Source organism: Cydia strobilella, chromosome 23, assembly GCF_947568885.1.
Source record: "Cydia strobilella chromosome 23, ilCydStro3.1, whole genome shotgun sequence".
Lineage (NCBI taxonomy): Eukaryota > Metazoa > Arthropoda > Insecta > Lepidoptera > Tortricidae > Cydia > Cydia strobilella.
This window is the reverse complement of record NC_086063.1, coordinates 3,371,059-3,391,011: the sequence shown is the minus strand read 5'-3', so window position 1 is coordinate 3,391,011 and position 19,953 is coordinate 3,371,059. Positions and strand designations below refer to the sequence as shown.

At 37.7% G+C, this 19,953-nt stretch overlaps 1 protein-coding gene across 12 annotated transcripts in view; it reads left to right on the top strand.

Annotated features, from left to right (window-relative positions):
• Positions 1 to 19,953, top strand: part of LOC134751773 (MAP/microtubule affinity-regulating kinase 3-like) — a 235,325-nt gene that overhangs the window by 196,899 nt on the left and 18,473 nt on the right. For 9 of the 12 annotated variants that reach the window (XM_063687255.1, XM_063687252.1, XM_063687253.1 and 6 more), the window contains 11 exons: positions 634 to 769; positions 1,096 to 1,231; positions 1,853 to 2,037; positions 4,785 to 4,897; positions 6,974 to 7,070; positions 10,836 to 10,943; positions 14,765 to 14,838; positions 15,532 to 15,588; positions 16,418 to 16,551; positions 17,260 to 17,430; positions 19,385 to 19,500. In XM_063687255.1, coding sequence (XP_063543325.1) covers positions 634 to 769; positions 1,096 to 1,231; positions 1,853 to 2,037; positions 4,785 to 4,897; positions 6,974 to 7,070; positions 10,836 to 10,943; positions 14,765 to 14,838; positions 15,532 to 15,588; positions 16,418 to 16,551; positions 17,260 to 17,430; positions 19,385 to 19,500 — 1,327 coding nt within the window. The remainder of the gene's footprint in view (positions 1 to 633; positions 770 to 1,095; positions 1,232 to 1,852; positions 2,038 to 4,784; positions 4,898 to 6,973; positions 7,071 to 10,835; positions 10,944 to 14,764; positions 14,839 to 15,531; positions 15,589 to 16,417; positions 16,552 to 17,259; positions 17,431 to 19,384; positions 19,501 to 19,953) is intronic. The other 3 variants (XM_063687244.1, XM_063687245.1, XM_063687248.1) reach the window with 3 other exon arrangements.

Below are 19,953 nucleotides of genomic sequence, written 5' to 3'. Positions count from 1 at the left end.
TTGCCTAGTAGGCCGAGCACATGATTGACGAGACAGTATCTCGCCGCGAGATAGACTATTCGTCTTTTACTAAAGGGAAGTGAGGTAGGGTCTTGAGCTTCGTGCTTGAGTTCACTCCAAATCTTCCCAATAGCCTTCGCCTCTGCAATAATAGTCCGTCGCCAGGTCTGCTTTGGACGGAAACGTTTCCTCTTTCCTTGGGAATTCCAGTCTAGGGCTTGCCTCGGTATGTGGTCAGGAAAATATCTCAGACAACGCCAAGAGCTTCTAATTGCCAAGGGTTTTTGAATGTGTGATACATTTTGTATATAAGTAAATTTGCGTGTGCCATTTCGCGTTCTTGACGCATTAGAAGTAACTTTTCTGTTGATGCGATGTCGCGTCCGCGAGACTCGAGGCATGTTAGCAAAGGTTCATTACCAATACGTAACAGATATTGTTAATAATTTACCCTAGACTGCATCGGCACTTACCATCAGGTGAGATTGCGGTCAAATGCTTGCCTTTTTCTAATAAATAAATAAAAAAAGATGCCATAAGACACAGCGACGCGTCTTGTCATGGATACTAATGGCACCAGTTCATCGATTGTGCGGTGCGCTATAAGTGACATCGTTTTTAATTATTTTCCAGGCGGAAAACCTCCTGCTAGACGGCGAGATGAACATAAAGATAGCAGATTTCGGGTTCTCCAACGAGTTCACGCCGGGCGCTAAACTCGACACCTTCTGCGGCAGCCCGCCCTACGCCGCGCCAGAACTCTTCCAAGGTCAGTAGGTTTCTTTCATTTCTTTGAACTAGATTTCAGTGGGGGCGTCAAAAACATTTGTAGAGAAGCGGGACCTAATATAGGTAACTTTGCTATTAATTATTGAACTGACTGAAAATTAGTCCAGCTGGTGGAAATAACGCTACGAGTACGGACGCGCCGTCATTGAACGATGTTTTTTTGGAAATTCGATTTGATGAAGGCAAAACAACACTGTTTTTTTGGATTCTATCTGAAATCAGTAGATTTTTTAAATGGCGTTTCATAATTTTGTAGGTATTGTTGTATCTACAACAATTTCTACATTGTTCTAATACCATTTTCAGGCAAGAAATACGACGGCCCAGAAGTAGACGTGTGGTCGCTGGGTGTGATCCTGTACACGCTCGTGTCGGGATCGTTGCCTTTCGACGGCTCCACTCTGAGAGAATTGAGGGAAAGAGTGCTGCGTGGGAAGTACAGGTAAATAGCAGTTTTTTCTTAATTGTGTACCATTAACGGCTGGTTAGCAATCGTCACAAAACTGACAGTCAATGTCAAACCCCTATTCATTTGGTCAGGAAAATGTCAGTTAGACTTGAACACAACTTAAATCGCGCAAGTACAAAGTACAATTTAAAATAAAAATGCCAAAATAAATGCTCTAGTAAATATTTATATACGAAGTCTATGAAAACAATCATGCCCCCGAGTTTAATGGAGGATGGAGACATTCATACAATAGCTGTTAAATTCGAAGCACCAATATGTTATAGACTTAATACTTACGTAAATACAATCCATGAACTTATGATTATAATCTGAGTGACTGGCGCAGTCAGTAGGATAAACATTGACAATGAAATTTTTTGGTTGTGGTAATAAATTATTTTTCTTTATTTCTTCCATCATTTTACCAAACAGGCTAAATACTTATGTTATTGTTATTTTCAATTGTTGTATGTTCAGATGTTTATATTGTAGGTTTTTAATGGTTCTCTCAGTAAATGGCGCTGTCAGCACATTGCATTTTTATCATGGACGAACGCAGTTTGAGAAGCATATAAAGAAAAGCTACTAATATATCATTTGTATATATTCCAGAATACCATTCTACATGTCAACGGACTGCGAAAACTTACTAAAGAAGTTCCTCGTCCTGAACCCGGGCAAGCGAGCCTCGCTCGAGAGCATCATGCGCGACAAGTGGATGAACACGGGCTACGAGGACGACGAGCTGCGGCCCTACGTCGAGCCGCAGCAGGACTACAAGGACCACAAGCGGATAGGTATGTCTGCATGTTTCGCATGACTATGGTTTTATAGTCTCTGACCTGACAGACGCCACGGTCCGGGCTGTCAGCACCGCTGCTTTCTGGGCATCCACTGTTTAGGAGTACCTCGACACGAGAGAAGAAGAATATAGTCTTTTAACGTTTTAGATGTTTCACGGAGACGTGAATCATAAAAGTAAGATACGAGGGCGATTAGAGGAGAGTAACGGTCGATAAACAAATGCGGGACTAATGTGGCTAGGCTTGTAAGCACCGTAGGCGGAAAGGTAATGTTCATATGTTGCATAAATATGGTTTTAATGCTCCACAGTAGACCGATTTCGGAGGGTTCCTTATCTAAAGTTCACAAAAGAACGTCGTGTCGGAAAAATGGAGAAACACCAATTACGAGAACGATTGAGTGCGTGTTCTTTATGGGGAGCTGATAGGAGAGTTATCTGCACATGTTGCAGGAGTATGGTTTATTTTTCACTGTAGGTCGTTGTACTACCTACACTATACTCATGCGAGTATCATGAATCATCATCCTCGCGACTGTGAGCTTTCAGGTGGCTGATGTGGCCTATTTTTGCAGTGAATGTACGGCCGTACACTCACCGCAGGTCAGCATCCCTCTGACAAAATTGTAGTTGATGACCGCAGGTGGTCCCGACTTTTTTAACTCAGAGTTCCACTCGCCTCTGCTCTTCAAAGGCTTGAACTTTTGTACTCACTGTATGCCTCTATTTCGGCCGATCTTGTGCCGAAGTCTCTCAGATGATTCAATGTCACATCTCCGCATGTGACGCTTCAGCACATGTTTGTAGCGCAAAAGTTGGCCGCCCTGTTTGCGCTTGCCACTTTGCAACTCTGAGTAAAAGATGCGTTTAGCAGCTCTGTTATTAGACATACGGGAGACATGACCACACCATCGCAGCTGTCGCCGCATTAGATAGGCTTCAATGACGCTGACATTAGCATGGCGTAGAACTTTCTGACACGATCTGACCAAGAGATGTTCATAATGTCACGCAGACATTTAAGGTGAAACCTATCCAATGTACGAATGTGTTTACGGTAGAGACACCACGTTTCAGAGGCATTCAGGAGATTGGGCAGAACTATTGCCATGAATATTACTTACATAGCTTGTGTATCTACGTGGGTTATGTACGAACGAGGCGGAGGTATGGCTTGATATTATGGGTTAAAAATAGTGTGAAATTGGGAACAAGTTTACAAAGCGTAGGTAAGTATGATATACCGGTGCTGTGGCTGTCGGTACTATAATAAAATTGTATATATTAATTATAAAGTTGTCAAATCGGAATATCAAGCTTCTATTGCCCACAAATTGATCATAACGCTTTTATAAACTTAAACAATCTGCTTTTATCACTATGGCTTCATAACAAATTAAGGCTCACAATCAACCCAAAATGAGTTTACTGGCAGTTTTCACGTACCACTAATATTGTTAAATAAGTTTAATTATGTTTAATCTAAACAGGGAAATATACTAAAACTCGTACTAACTTATTAGAAATAAGTTTTGAAATATGCTTTCTTCACGCAAAATGCCTACACTAATTTAACGCAACACAGTGGTGTGGCTTAGACTATGGCCCTAAACAGTAGTGGATCAATTTCACGGCGCTTTGCTCCCTTAATTTCTGTAGACACGTTTATGACGAAGTGTTTCAACATGTTTGGCAGGGGTCCCTACTAGAAACATGAAAATACACTTTGTAAAAAAAATTGTCTAAAGAAATTAGGCGTTTCAAATGTCGGAGATATTGCCCACTAAATTTTTTAACCGACTTCCGAATTTCAAAAAGAGGAACTTCGTAATTCGGTTTTTTTATGTTTGTTACTCCATATCTTCTTTTTTTATGGTTTCTAGATATTATTAGAGTTGAAAGTGCCACCCCACTGTGTGCTAAGTATATTTTTCCTCACATTGACTATTTGTGTGAATAATATTCGTTTGTATTCCATGCCAACTACGCAATCGGCACAGCTCAAGTTGGTAGGTGATCATAGCTTCATATGTGTTAGATATATATCTATTTGCTTCATTTTATTTGTATTTTCTTTAAGTGGTTTTATTGTAATAATTGAGCTACAATGTTTTTATTTATCGGCACGAGTGTTGTCACCTTTTTTCTATTATTATTTGCTAATTCATGTGATAGTCTCAATTATTTGTTTCATAAGAGCATGTTTTTGATATATGTACGACAAGTCAAAAAATGATATAAGTTGGATAATATCTTCTAATAATAAAATCGCAGATAATTTATATTCTTACGCATGAGCATTCTTTACAAGTTGCTTATTCGCAGAAAAAATAGGATTATATAAATCGGAAATCATTTTATAACAAGCTTACCATAGTAGAAAAAAAAATTATGTCTATTATGTGTAAACTTATGAAATAAAACTATGAAAACGGATTATATCGCGTATATTGAATTTATAATACATCCCGACGTTTTGAACTCTTTACAGCGTTCGTGGTCAACGGGTGACTCACCTAGTTTTATTCAATAGTTTTATTTCATGAGTAACTATCGCGGTAACCGAAGACAATATTATGTGTAAACTTGTTAATGTGCAATAAAGTGACATACATACATAAGGGTTCCTTTTTCACCATTTTGGTACGGAACTCTAAAACCCCTTCCTGAATGCAGTAGTGTCGATGTACAGTTGACCACTCAAGTTTGAACCCCAGCAGTAACGTACATTTGTGTTTACAGAGGCTCTGGTGTGCCTGGGGTACAATCGGCAGGAGATTGAATATTCTCTGGCGGAAGCAAAGTATGACGACGTGTTCGCCACATATCTGCTGCTCGGCAGGAAAAGTACTGACGTGAGTTGTTTATTGTTATTTTTTTACCCGCTTTCATAAATTCCTATTTGAATTATTTCTTATGTTGTGTCGTAGGCGGTTTGTAACGGATCTTATCGTTTAGGTAATCTGACTAATGTGTTTACATATCTATTAAATAATGAAGTCGGAGAGAGAAGAGGATCAGAGTATACACGGTGGCTTAAAAATAAGTGCATTCCCGTTGCCAGGGAGGTTTTGGGACTATACTGAGCAACTTTTACTATGGAACCAACCCTGAAATCGTGCAAAAAGTGGCTGTTTCATACATTTTGGCTGGTCCATTTTCTATGGGAGGGTAAAATTTTGATTCGCGATTTCGTGGTTGGTCCCATAGTAAAAGTTGCTCAGTATAATCTCAAAACCTCTCTGGCAACGGGAATGCATTTTTTTTAGCCACCCTGTATAATGTTTTAATATTAAATTTATTAGGTTTATTTTTTCTTGTTCGTTCGGTTATTTTAAGCCGAAAGAAGGGGTCAACCTTGAATCTCGGTGAATAATACTTATGTGCACACATCCTGTTATAGTATGAATCTTCTCAAATGATTTTTACGCCCAAGACCCTAATCTATTAAACAAAAGCCATTGTTTCTTTTCTGTCGCTTTTCTTTGCGGTCGGCAATTGTGTCTGAGCGCGTGGCCATTGTGTTTGAGCGTTCGCCCAAAAAATATTGTCTATTATTAGTTCCTCCCATTTAAACCCTTTATTTGACTGGGTTAATTAGTATACATTTACTTATTCTTTTTTGTTGTTGTTCCGTCTCAAGGCCCAGGAGAAAACGGTACAGTTTCATAAAAAACATGTTGTCATTTTCATTCATTTTTATACAAATAAGTTGGATCTTTTTTTATTTGTTCACCACACCAGCTCGTAAAGGCTCTCTTTATTTTTCGAAAACTGAGAAAGACGCTTTTTATCTAGAAGAGCGGCAAACGGCCAAGTATTTTGATTCGAATTTTTAGTTGTTTGCTAATGTAGCTAACATGAGTAGTCGTAGACAGTTGATTTTTAAATGATGATTTTGAATAATATTTGTCTTTGGTTACCGCGATCGTTACTCATGAAATAAAACCGGATTATACCGAGTATATTGAATTAATAATACATCCCCCGTTGACCACGAACGCTGTAAATGGTTCGAAACGTCGGGATGTATTATAAATTCAATATACGCGATATAATCCGTTTTCATAGTTTTATTTCATGATTTTGAATGATAAATTGCTTGGGTATCCAAATTAGCACGAGGGGTTGAACAACAGTTTTGCCTACATATAAATAACAAATAAATATTCTAGAAATGAGTTTAAGTAGACAGCATATCATTGAAAGTGAAATATGGGTAGACAAATGACGTTATGTGATACGATTCTAATTAATTATTTTTTCATTTAATATTACCTGATAATGTTATAAACTTATAAGGTGAATCAGCTTTTTAGTGTCACTCGTTGCCCGTTGGTTACGATTAGTTGTCCAGAGGACAAAATACTTGAAATCCTGATTTTATGGTATATATTTAAATGTCTAGCCTGCATTATAGTGGTAGTTGTAACCAATTACCATAATGGGCTATCTACTAAGCTTGTTAATAGCACGGCATACAACATCTCTTTGAACAATGTGTGCCAGTATTGTCCGTTGGACAACGGGACAAGATAAAAATCCAAAAAAGGGTGAATCAACATCCTATACCTTTATTACATTTGTAAACATGTTATTATAAGCAGAAATATTTATTATTATTATTAAATCGAAATAATTACACGTTACGGGTCAAAAACACAGAAATACCATGTCAAAATCAAAAACTATACGATTAATAATAAATACCTAAAAACTAGGAAATAAGAGTTTTGAATGATTCACGGTTAGTTTTACTAGACTTATATTGACCGGGATATACATAGACCGTGATTACCTTGTATTGTTTTTGAGCTCCCGATATTTCGACGCAGTTACATGCATCTTGTTCACGGGTGACTACTAACAAAGAAATAAATAAGTAATGAATAGTAAAAGTGTGTTATAATAATTATATGTTGTTGTGTCAGCCGGAGTCGGACGGCAGCCGCTCGGGCTCGTCGCTGTCGCTGCGCGCCGCCGCGCCCGCCGCGCAGGCGCAGGCCGCCGCCGCCAACCAGCACTCAGGTACACACTACACACTACACACTACACACTACACACTACGAGTATATACCTTTACACGACCGCACTGGGAATTATACTCGTAGCGTCTACGAACTGACATTTCATTCCTTTCTTAAGAGCCCGTTATCGATTTTAGTCGCAAAAATGTAAAATTGATAGATTTAGTCACCAAATATGTACCACTTTTAACTATAAAACTCCCGTGAGACTCAAACATATTAGATTATTTTAAACCGGGTCACTCACGTATTATTAAGTCGAATAGCTCGACATGTTTCGGTCCAATTTACGAGGACCGTCTTCACGGAGACACGACACGTCTTCACTGGTCGAAACATTGGACCGAAACATGTCGAGCTATTCGACTTAATAATACATGAGTGACCCGGTTTAAAATAATTTAAATATGTACCACCTTTTGATACGTAATAGAAATAATAAGTACTTACTGGTTTCTAATAGCTTAGTACGTCTTGTGATCTTGCCGTTTTACAAATCAATTTTTTGAAATCAGACTCACTAAACTAGTAATGATTTTTTATCTGATGGACGTTTAGGTAAACGCGCGTATAGCACTGATTTGATTTGTCGCTCTTATTTGTAAATTTCGTAAAATTTGGACCGCTAAAAATGGTAATTTTGTATTACACATAATTATCCTGTAGTCCACCTTTTAAAGACTACATTTTTAAAATATAATAACTTTGAAGTAGTGTAAATGAAAGTTAGACGAAATCAATTTTCTCCAGAAATTACTTCAAAACAAGTGACAATTTCTCTGAAAATCGACTTAATTTCAACGTAATTTTGATACTTAAATAATATACAACATCTGCTAAAACTGTTCTTGTACATCAATTTGTATAAAATACCGGTGACGCACGCTCGCGACCTCATTATTAAAGGGCAAGATGAGAATACGTGCTAATAGAAACCAATACTTGTTATTTAGATATTACGTAACAAAACGTGTATAATTTCGACGACTAAATCTATCAATTTAACATTTTTGCTCCAAAATCCTTACCCGGCTCTTAATGTTTCTGGTGCGCTGTCAAACTTCACAGTGGCGCCCAACGCGAGGCACACGTAGGTCCTATATATTTTAGCAGCACATCACATTCAGCAGCAGAAGCAGTAAAATCAAAGTAAAAATGAATACGCGTAACTCAGTCGTTCAGCCGATGATATAATTCCATACTTTCCATAAGCCATCGGCTGAACAATATAGTCGTTTGGTTTTATTGTTTATATCCTTATATTAAATGAACTACAGAAACGGCCGAAATTACACGCGGCAGTATTTTCGTCAAACCCATTTTGAAGAGTTCTTGTTTCTTCTTCTGCTGCAGATGCAGACTTGACTAAGTGTGATAATTTGATAAATAGTAATATTATGTTGAAGTCAATAACTACTAAGATTATAATATAAGTTCTTATTTTTAAATGAGCACAGAATTGCGAAAAATAAATTGCTTTATCTAAATTCATCTACTTAAACCTTATAAAAAAAGCCGTTCACATATTTTGATACCTAAGATATTAAGAACGGATTAAAAATAAGCTTTAAACCTTCATAAGTTTTGAAACGTACTTCTGAGAAAATGTATATTACTTAATATTTAGTATAATCCGTTCAATAAATCTTTATCATCATAAAAATATAACAATAATGACGACGCTGTACATAGACAGCATTAACGCTTAGCTTAGGATAATCGGGCGTAGACGCTTGCTTCACGGGTCATGTCGGGCCATCGTGCTTGTTTTATTCGTGTGCTTACTTGACGTACTCGAGGAACTTTATTTCAATGCTAACTTCATATCTTGTCACAGTGACGATGTGTGAAGTGACACAGAAATGGAATCCTCGACTACACCATTGCTCCACAACTGCTCATCAAGATTTTTGACTAATGTAATGGTATAGTATGAATCTTCTCAAATGATTTTTAACGCCTAAGACCCTAATCTGTTAAACAAAAGCCATTTTTTTCTTTTGATCGAGCGGTCGGCCATTGTGTCTGAGCGCGTGCCAAAGCAATAATGTCGTTTAAAAAGCGGCTGTATCGTGGTGGTTTTAAGGTTCAAATCTAAGTACATGTAACATGTTTTGGTAATGTAGGACCATCGACCACCTCAATATAGGCGAGCGCTCATATTATTTCATAGATTTGAACCTTAAAACCACCACGATACAGCCGCTATTTAAACGACATTGTTGCTTTGGCACGCGCTCAGACACAATGGCCGACCGCTCTCACACAGGAAGGCGTTTGTTTAACAGATTAAGGCCTCAGGCGTAAAAATCATTTGAGAAAATTCATATTGTAACACTCGTAACAGATGTGTATTTTTTCTATTAGTAGTGTCTGGTTAAAAATCTTGGTATATTTGTAGATGAATTTTGATGAGCAGGTGGATATGGTGTATGGCAAAACGATAAAAGTGTGGGTGCGAAATCGATTTGGTAGGATTTTATGTCGTAATTATTGACGTGGTAGGAGTTAAAACGTAAGACCACATTAAATTCATGATATATTTCGTGTGGAGCTCCATAGGCAACTGAATTTTATTTAAAGCCTTCGTACACCTACACCTACAATTCAGCCGGCCAGCTCCATTGCGTACCATGCAATCGCATCTTCAAAACCAAGTTTGGCTTCGCAAGCCACATTAGAGCGTTCCATGTTTCCCATTAAAAACGGTTGGAGTCGCCGTCGTCGGACACGGCGAGGAGGACATTATTATTAAAACCGTGAAATGATTTGCTCGTTTTGGCTTCTCCGAGTATATATATTTGCGGCGATTCGTCTGTCAATTTTGTAATTGATATCATTTTGTTGATACGATTCTGTGTCGTCTTTAGTTCAGTTGTCTATAGGAGCGGAGCATACGTTATAGTATATTTATTAAAAAGTCCGCGTGCGAAACCGTGGGACTCAGTTTACGTTCGAGCGGGGCGGGCGGCGGGACGTAAATAATGTACCTAATTCGCAAACGGCCTTAGCGTACCCCATTCTAGACTCGGTAACGTAACCCGGACAAGTTATACAACTGCAAACGGGTCTCTATTGTTTCTCATAAAGTTTTAAGTCATACTGTATGGTTTGTCCGAATTTTCTTTACTCATAATTTGGTTTTCCTCAGAAACGCGTAACTTTTCAGGATTGCCATAAAACAAACTTAACCTAACCTATCTACAGGATAACCTCACAAAAATCCTGAAATGTTAACGGTTTTAGAATTATGACTTATGATAATCTGACAAACTACATTATGACTTTCAATAATTATGTCAAACAACGGGATCCCACTGCAAACGTATGCGCGCGGCCTCAGGCACGATATTCAAAACAGGGTTCGAAAGGATTATTATCAATGATAGTTATCTTGATAATTATCGTGATTTTTATGCCTGATAATTATCGATTTGATAATAACCTAAAATTTACGAAGATTCAAAGACGAGATTTGAAAATTTACTAAAGAATTCGAAGAAAATAAATATAGCACCATCCATACTATCATATGCTGCGTACATATGCTGTACAACTATTTTTAAAATAAATAAATAAATAAATACTTGGGATAATTATCGAAGACTATAATTATCTGGATAATTTCGAACCCTGATTCAAAAAACTCGGAAGCTTAACGCCACGCTGAATGCCCCGCCGCGCCGGGCGTCTCTCGTGACGTGACGTAGCCGCAATCTGGTCGCATCATATGACGATGACGTGGGTGTGGGTGATGGTGTGGCAGGCGGCGGGTCGCCCGGGCACCGCGGCGTGCAGCGCTCCAGCAGCGCCACGGCGCGGCCCAGCAGCTCGCGCCGCGCCAGCTCCGGCGCCGAGGTGCTGCGCGCGCAAGGTACGTGCCCGAGCCCGAGCCCGAGCGAGGCGCACACTCCACACCAAACACCACATATGGGACAATCAACTTACATACGAACCTTCACAATCACACACCTACGACGCACGAACGCACGCTCAGCCGGGCTAGCACATGATTGGTGCGACAGTATCTCGACTGCCCGTCCCTTTTAATTCATACAGTTAAAGACGGGTAATCTATCTCGCGGCGACATACTGTCGCGCCAATCATGTGCTAGGCCTACTGATCGTCCATTCCGTGGCAGAGGCTGTAATTTAAAAAATAACTTCATTACGGTCACTTCTAGTGATTATATCAATGGGTTAGATCGATTCGACTTGACACTAAAATACATATTTTTTAAGGAATATTCATATATACCTATAACACTTTGACTTTATAAAAAATAAATTTATAAATTTACACACAATCGAGAAAATCTACAAACGCGACAATTTTTTTTTAATGTAGAAATAATTTATTTATGACAATCCAACTTTACAAGTTGTACAGAGGTATTGTAGCACCTGAATCTATAAAGCATTTGAATCATTAAGTATCTCCCGATACAGACTATTGGTACGGAGTTTTAAAGGTACTAAAAAATTAACTATAAACATTGAATTTGGAATAAATTCCACTTGCTATCGTAAAATGTCTATAAAACCATTACTATAGAAACAAACTATGTACATTAAAAAGTTGATTGGCCCATATACTAGAGGATCGTTATAGTAATTTTGTAATGACCGCAGAACCTATGATGGTCGCATTTATTTAATTTATCGCTGTAGATAAGACATCCGTCGTTCTGGCACTTACATACTTGTCAGTGGAACCAGAGGGTAGATTTAATATAGTGCGGAATTCGGAAAATAAAGTCGAGCCGGTAAAACAGTTTCACTAAATGGCGTTTCTATCGCACCCAATTCATAAAAAAATTACCGGATTGGACGATGAGAATGCCGTCTTGTGAGACTGTAATTATGACGTTACGTATTTTTTCTTCGAATTTAATGTTAACTTAGGAATAAATTTGGGAGAAAAACCATGAGATCGTCGGAATTTTCACATAAATTTCCCTGAAATGAAAAATCCGACTTTCTTTTTGCTTGTTCCAAAATTTCTAATTCCTTATCAATCCTCTACCCTCTGGTATCGTCAACGCAACTGGCCTAGTATTTTATACTTTAAAAATTACACATCTCGTTCTGTTTATTACTGTTTCTAAGAAACAGTTCATAGATTATAACGTTAATAAGATCGCGGTCAGTTATGCTGGCCTAACTGAACGTGACGTATGTTTTATCGACATCGATAAACGACTAAAACGCGACCGATATAATGGGTACCTACCTATATGAAAAATTGTCTATACCAAGGTAACTATGTAGGCTACCAAATTCTTTATATCAACGCTAAGCGTAAATGCTAACGTTTTATACTCGCTAAATCTAGTTTGTAGTATATTTGAATATATGGGAATAAATAAATTGAAGACGTATTAATTATTTATTTATTTATACTTTATTGCACATAAAATAAGTACAAATGGTGGACTTAATGCCTTAAGGCATTCTCTACCAGTCAACCACTGGGCCAAAAAGAGACGTTTGTTGGTGCAGGCTTTGTACTGTATTTGAAAATAATTAAACGATATCACTACCTACTATTTACAAATTAAATACTAATTATAGTATACCTATTATATTTAAATCATAAACTTAAACATATACTTTGTATGATACACTAATTACCAATTATTAGTGATGAATGCTATTATAGTGTTTCATCTCCATCTATTTCAGAAAAATACTGTTCAGATCCTTATTTTTTGTAAGTCTGATTTAAAAGAAACATTTCAAAACATTTCAGACATTCCCATTAGGATAGTATTAGATTATTATAAGTTACGTACGGAACTAATATCAGATGTGGCGTGTGCTTATTCTAACCTATCATTTCATTCACATTGGGATTTGATTAATGCGCTTTCTAGATGTTGGTCATTTTTTATTAGTTGTCTTAAGATGTACATTTTACCCAAAAAAAATTGCTTATAAATGGATCGTCACTAAAATGTCAAGATTTTTATATTTTACTGGCGATTCATTCGTATGCCATAGTATATATATCGGAGCGGCCGAGGTGTTCACAATATCTGAACACGCACTCTAACGCCTTGACAATAGAGGCGTGTTCAGATATTTGTGAGAGCCTCGGCCGCTCCGATATATCTGATGGCGACTGTATTTTTAAATAATAGTAACATTACCTGCTTGCTCTAGTAATTCATAATACTAATAAGTTGGTAAGCGATTAGGAATTAAAACGTTATTAATATTGTTCAATAAAAACGGATAAATATTTATTAATTTATACAGTTGTGTAAAAATCGCTATACATCATGAAAAAAAAAAACTATCATGAAAATAAATTCGTGTGAAGCATACAAAGATAAATATTGAAATAAATAACAAATATACAACAAAACAGTAAATGTTTTGTTAAATTAAATACTACATACGTAAGCAATTGTTACATAGTAGGTACTAAAAATAAGAGAGGTATTTTAAAGTGAACTGTTCGGTTACCAGTAAACGCAAGCATGTTGTCCTAAATGCATGAAGATGTAGTACCTACTATTAAAATAACTGTCTTACCGCTAAATGACAATCTCTTGTAACAGTAAGTATAATATTTACGTAATGAATAATTGATTAGACATTTTACTTGGCACAAAAGTGACAAATTCCGCTTTATTTAAATACTTAAGAGTCCCCGGCGAGCTCGGCCGAATTTCACCTTGCCATACAAACGGAGTTTCGTTCTCATTTTAGAACTACGTGTTGGATTGTAATGAAACTTTGCACATGCAATGACATGAGGTATATCTGTAATTAGTTTATATAGCTCCAGTTTATAAAACAAACCAAATAGAGCAAAAACAAGTTTTGTATGAAAAACTTAAATTTGCTGTTTTTTTTTTTAAGTATGGTATCTGAAGCTACATAAATTAATTACATACATAGATATACCTTATCCTATTGTAAGCAATCTAGCTAGCCGTTTTATAATGAGTGCGGAACTATGTTTGTATGGACTGTATGGAGAACCGAGCTTGCCGAAGTCCCTTAAACTTACAATTTTAACCAAACAACGTTTTACAGTACAGATGGCACTTAAAATTTTTGACATTAGACTCAACAAAAGACTGTCACAATCTTGCTAGAGTTAGAAACATTTTTTTATCGATATTGATAGTTGTGTAATAGAAGAAAAAGACGGTCAACCAAATAAAAAGAATATTTCAAAAAGGTGAGGTTTGTATAAAATTCTATAGAAACAGATACCTACAATTAGTATACATAGTTTAATAGTATACATAAATGGCTTTATATTGATAAACGAAACTGTTTGGGAGTAAACAGTTTGAGAGATGGTAATGATTATCCACTCCTATTACTGTCACAAACCAAATATAATGTGATGCGCTGCTGTGTGTTCTGACGTAGAATTCGAAGAAGAAATTGCATCTGTTTCTATATAATTTTATAAAAACCTTACGTAAATTTACTTTTTCTTCCATTACCCAACTATCGATATCGATAAAAAAAAATGTTTCTAACTCTAGCAAGATTGCGACCGTCTTTTGTTTTGCCGCGAAAATTCCGGGCTCTGCTAATTACCGCACTAGTGCCATATGTACCTACTGTAAATTCGATTACTTACTATTACACGGAGGCGTCAGTCAGCGGCATGGTCAACCGTAACAACATGAATAACCATGTTACTTATAATTAATTGTATGGTTCCAGTCGGCACGACTACTAGCGCCGCCAACAACACGACGTCCACATCTACCACCACCACATCCAATTTCAAAAGACAGGTATGTACTTAGATTTATGTACTTATGTGTATCAATTTTAAGCCTTACTTCGTTCGTTTAGAAGTCGTCAAAACTTTCAACACCATTTTTACTCCCTAAGGGAAATAATGTAGAAAATTCGTTCCTTGTGAGGCTCTATAAAAAATGAAAAATATGTGTTTTAAATTTCAATTACCTACTTGAAGTGGTTTTATGGATGAAATTATTATTGAAGTAAAACTTCTTTAGGCGCGACTAGAGGGTACCTCAGTTTTTTTTTTCTGACGGAAGTAACACTCAGTAGTTACACACGCACAATAGGACACACGTCAAAGTGCCAACATAGCGAAAAACGTCAAAGAAGTTTGACTTCAATCGCGCGTAAAGATTTTATTTATTTATTAACGGTAATTTAATTTTTTGCGGATCCCAGGCTCCCATGAACCTCAGCATAATGCCGGGACAACGCGTGACAGATTTATTTATTTATTTATCGTATGGCATTACAGTTACTGGATTTAAATTAAATACTAATCTAAAGATTGAGGTTTGCACTCTTCAAATACTCGATGGCCCTTTCACTGAGGTTCGCGAGGTCTTCAATCCGTCCTAATATAATATAATATAATGTATTTTGTAAACTCATTAATATGTCTTTTTAAACTAAACATATATTTATGCGTGACAGATGAATGATAATTTTATTTTTTACAGAACACAATTGATTCGGCCTCCATCAAAGAGAACACAGTACGGATCGCCCAAATGCAGGTAAGATATAATTCATTTTTTAAATAAAACATACTCGTACTATGTAGTTTATTTTAAAATAATAACCCCTCGAGCGGCAAAGCAATATTTAAAATTTTCGCGCATATATATTTACATTTGACTAACCATACAATGTTTGACTTTTTATACAAAAAAAAAATGTTAATGAGTATTTTTGCAAGATTTTGTACAATGGGAAATGATAAATAAGAAACAGTTTTATGTACGGAAAATCGAAGGATTAAAATGTTATAATTTCATACCATCGGGTTATAGGTAATGTAATGTATAAAAAAATTACAGTAAGAGTTTGTAAACTTGTAAATACATACTCGTAATTATTATTGAATTATTTTGTTCGCCTGTTTGTTGTTATATTACTCTTATGGCAGCATAAAGTAATTGAGTAATTTAATTACCAATTGATGTAATTGCAATTACAAATTATACCTATACCAAATTGAATTGCAAGTAATTGAATTTTCATGCAATTCAATTAGTAATTAAATCACACAAGTAATTAACTGCGCCCAACACTGGGGCCCATTACTCGAAGGGTATTAGACTAATATTATTAGTCTACGAACTGTCAAGTCGTATGGGTTGCCATGGCAACACACTAATAATATTAGACTAATACCGTTCGAGAAATGGGCCCCAGTGTTGGGCGCAGTTAATTACTTGTGTAATTTAATTACTAATTGAATTTCATGAAATTTCAATTAGTTGCAATTCAATTTGCTATGTAATTAGTAATGGGCTCCTGGAGTGTAGTTGTAACACTTGTAACGTAGTTATAGAATGGTAACGAGTGTGTGTTTGCCGGCAGGTGCAGAGCGGCGCGCGGCCCTTGTCCGCGCAGCCCAAGCCCGAGCCGCGCTCGCGCACCATGACCGCCGGCGCCGCGCGCCGTTCCACGCACGACCAGCCGCCCAAGCTCAGCCCGCCCCCGCCCGCGCCCAGGTGAGGAGTGAGGACACACACAAACACACACACACCAACACACACACACCACACACGCACTAGCGTCGCGACGCGCAACCGTTGTGGACCGTATGTCTTTGCAATAAGGTTTACGTATTGTCATTATGATTGTAAAGCTTCTTCGAGGCAAATGTGTTTTAGGAAAATATTTCGTAGCATTTTTCTCAGTCAAAATAATTGAGTAAAATGTTACCACTTTTTACATATTTATTTTCTAATATTATGGTAAATAATGAAACTGGTTTATCGTTAGATTGATGGTGGTGGTACTTATGTGAATGTATTTTGTAAACTCATTGATATGTCATTTTAAACTAAACATATATTTATTAAAAGTTATATTAACATTTATTATTATTTATCTGAAAACATTATTACAATGTACAGGTACATGAAAATCTACTATTGATTAATGACGTGGCATAGTGTAACTATACAGTTACTTTCGTTCAAAAAATTATAAAAATACGTTTTGTCTCATATTGTTTTATCCTCGTGCCGCGCTAACGTACATTACGAAGTACACTGTTTCAATGGAATTTCAACCTTCACTAAAACAATTAAAGCAGCATTTCTGTCGTCTCGTTGAATATTTGATTAATACTTGAAGCAAATCGTTACGCTACGCCACATAATCTATGTATCTAACACAATACAGGGCATGTTCTAACAAAACCTCGCTAACAGCATGCAATTCCTGCAATCGGACAGCGCCACGCCCGAGACCAAGACTAACGGCAACGGCACCAAAACACACGTGAAGAGCGCATCCATCAGCTCGGCTACAGGGCAACCGCCGCTCGCTGATGCCGCGCAGCATAACGCCTCAGCGAGGGATCTCGCTCAGCCTAGGCCCAGGTTCTGAGGCTTTAGCACTACCACTAGTTTTACAGGCTTTCTAGCACTAGTTTAGACTTTTTGATGTGTTGCATGCTCTCAACAGACGCCGCTTTATAGCGTTTACGAGGTCACAGTAGGCTAGTGAACACATTTTTGTTAATGTCAATCAGTCCGGTTTGTTCTTAGGATCAATTGTCTACACGGGACCAATTGTGTTAAAGCGATACAACAGTCAGAAATGAGACTTATAATCTGACATTCATTTTTGACGCGCGAAATTCTCCTTAGTAGATGGCACCAAAATACGAACGAACGAAGGTTTGTGGTTAATAGGTATTACCGGAACCATTTCAACAGTGCCTCCACTTTTGTCCACGAAACCCGACAAAACGAGGATGCCCGAAAATTTTTGCTGATGCACGGGTCGAAATTAAACTTTCGTGAGACATATTTAGAAATATTTAGACTACAACGGTTACACTCACTTGAATTTTTAGTCGCTATTGGCGACATGTTTCGGGCCCTGGGGGGTCCTTCCTCAGGCGCTCGTGGTCGCGGCGGCTGCACTCGCCGTCCGCCTCGTCGCTAGTTACGGGCGGGGGCGGGGGGCGCGGGGCCGTCCGCAGCCGGAGTTGTCAGGTGAAGGTCTGTATCGACCGAAGTCAAGCACACTGCACTTGCTGTGTCCACGCGATCGTCACAACGCATTTCCCGCTTGACACTAGGTATTATAGGCTTCCATGCAGGTGGCTACATCCAGCCTCCGTCCCGATTGAATTTTGGGCGGCGTCAAATTTCAATCGCCTCGTACGGCACGCGCTTTTTGATGCACTGGTGTATTTGGTTTTGCACATTTTTTTATTTGATTATTTTGGATTTTCGATTGGCGAAATTTTCTTCACGCTTTTGGTTTAGCTGAGTGACACACGTTGATGGTGTTTTTTGCTTAGTAGCTTTTCGTTGGTTTTCCTTAGCTCGATAATATTTTATCTTTTTTCTGCACTGGTTTTAGTATGAGGCGGCTTCGAGTTTTTTTTATAGCTATTAAAAGGTAAGTGGATTTATTTGTATAAACTACTAACTGTGATGGTTTCTATTATGTTATTTTATGTACTTTTTATTTGTTATACATACTCATATTTTTATTTGTATATTATATTTACATTCCTGTCTTTATTTATTTATGATTTTTCCATGGTTTTGTTTCAATGCATCCAACTTACATTATTAAAGATTTTCAATAGAATAACCTTTATTTAGTTTACTTTTGCTGAGCAATTTTATTTGACTAGTAAAAATAAGAAAAAACAATCTTCCACTAAAAAGTGCCAGTACCTATTACGGTAAGCATTTATCAAATGGGCCCCTGGTATAAGGTATTGCGAAAATGAAGGCTCAGATCTAAAGGGGCCCACTGACTATCAGTCCGCCGGACGATATCTGCCAGTCAGTTGTTCGGCACTGTCAAATTTTTGTTCTAACTGACAGGCCGATATCATCCGGCGGACTGATAGTCAGTGTGGCCCCTTAAGACGGGGCGAGAACTGACATATGAGTTTAGTAACATTACCGACTACCAAGGTCTTACCATTACCTATTCAACCGACCGATCAAATACAATGGCCTCACACCGTGATTAATTATAATTTTCAAGGCGGTTATAATTTGCTTTTACTACGAGGTAGTTATCGTAATTTGTGATTTACCACTCAATGGTATTGTATTCTTGAGACCCTTTGAGTAAACTAGCTCAGTTCAAAAGATTTACACTATAACAGGGTGCCTTAAAATGCAGGCAGCAAGCGTGCACACTCGACTCTAACGCCCGCCATATTGTTTTTAAGCAATGTGTGACGGTCGATATCAACATCGTGCGTTTTGTGGCCGAATCTTTAGACTTTGATATTTGCAGGCAGTGTGTATGATTAGTTGTTATTATTATTATTAATTTGGTGCATGTGTTTGCTTGCAGCCTGAACACGCAGCTCAGCACGACGGCCAGCACGGGCGCGGCGGCGACGCGGCGAGACTTCCCCAACCAGCTCGTGTTCCCGCGCAACGTGCCCTCCAGGTCCACCTTCCACTCAGGTATGGAACCTTAGAAAAAAAAAACTTAAGGACGGCCGTTTAGAATTAATAGTCAGCCAGCTACATTCCCCGCGTCGACATGGTATTTTTTGGAATTGACTCCTTAAGAATCGTTTTTTGTTGTTTTATCTTTTGTTCTAATTTAAAAAATATAAACGTTAAACCATTCCCGAGAAGTAACCCTTCGTGGAATTTCGGGGTTTGTCCAACGGCTAAAGACACCCTGTATAACAACTGAATAACTAATGCCTCTTAGAAGATATAACCAAACGGAGTAGCCATTAACAGGCGTTCCCCTCTGTCGAAAATAGTCGGCCAATGATCATACACAATGTATGGACTGACGTTTATTTGACTGGCTCTTTTTACGTTACGTATACATTTGACGTTCCCCTCCCCCGCAAAAATCAGCAGACATTTTTGTACAGAAAATTACAGACAAGGCGTCTCCGT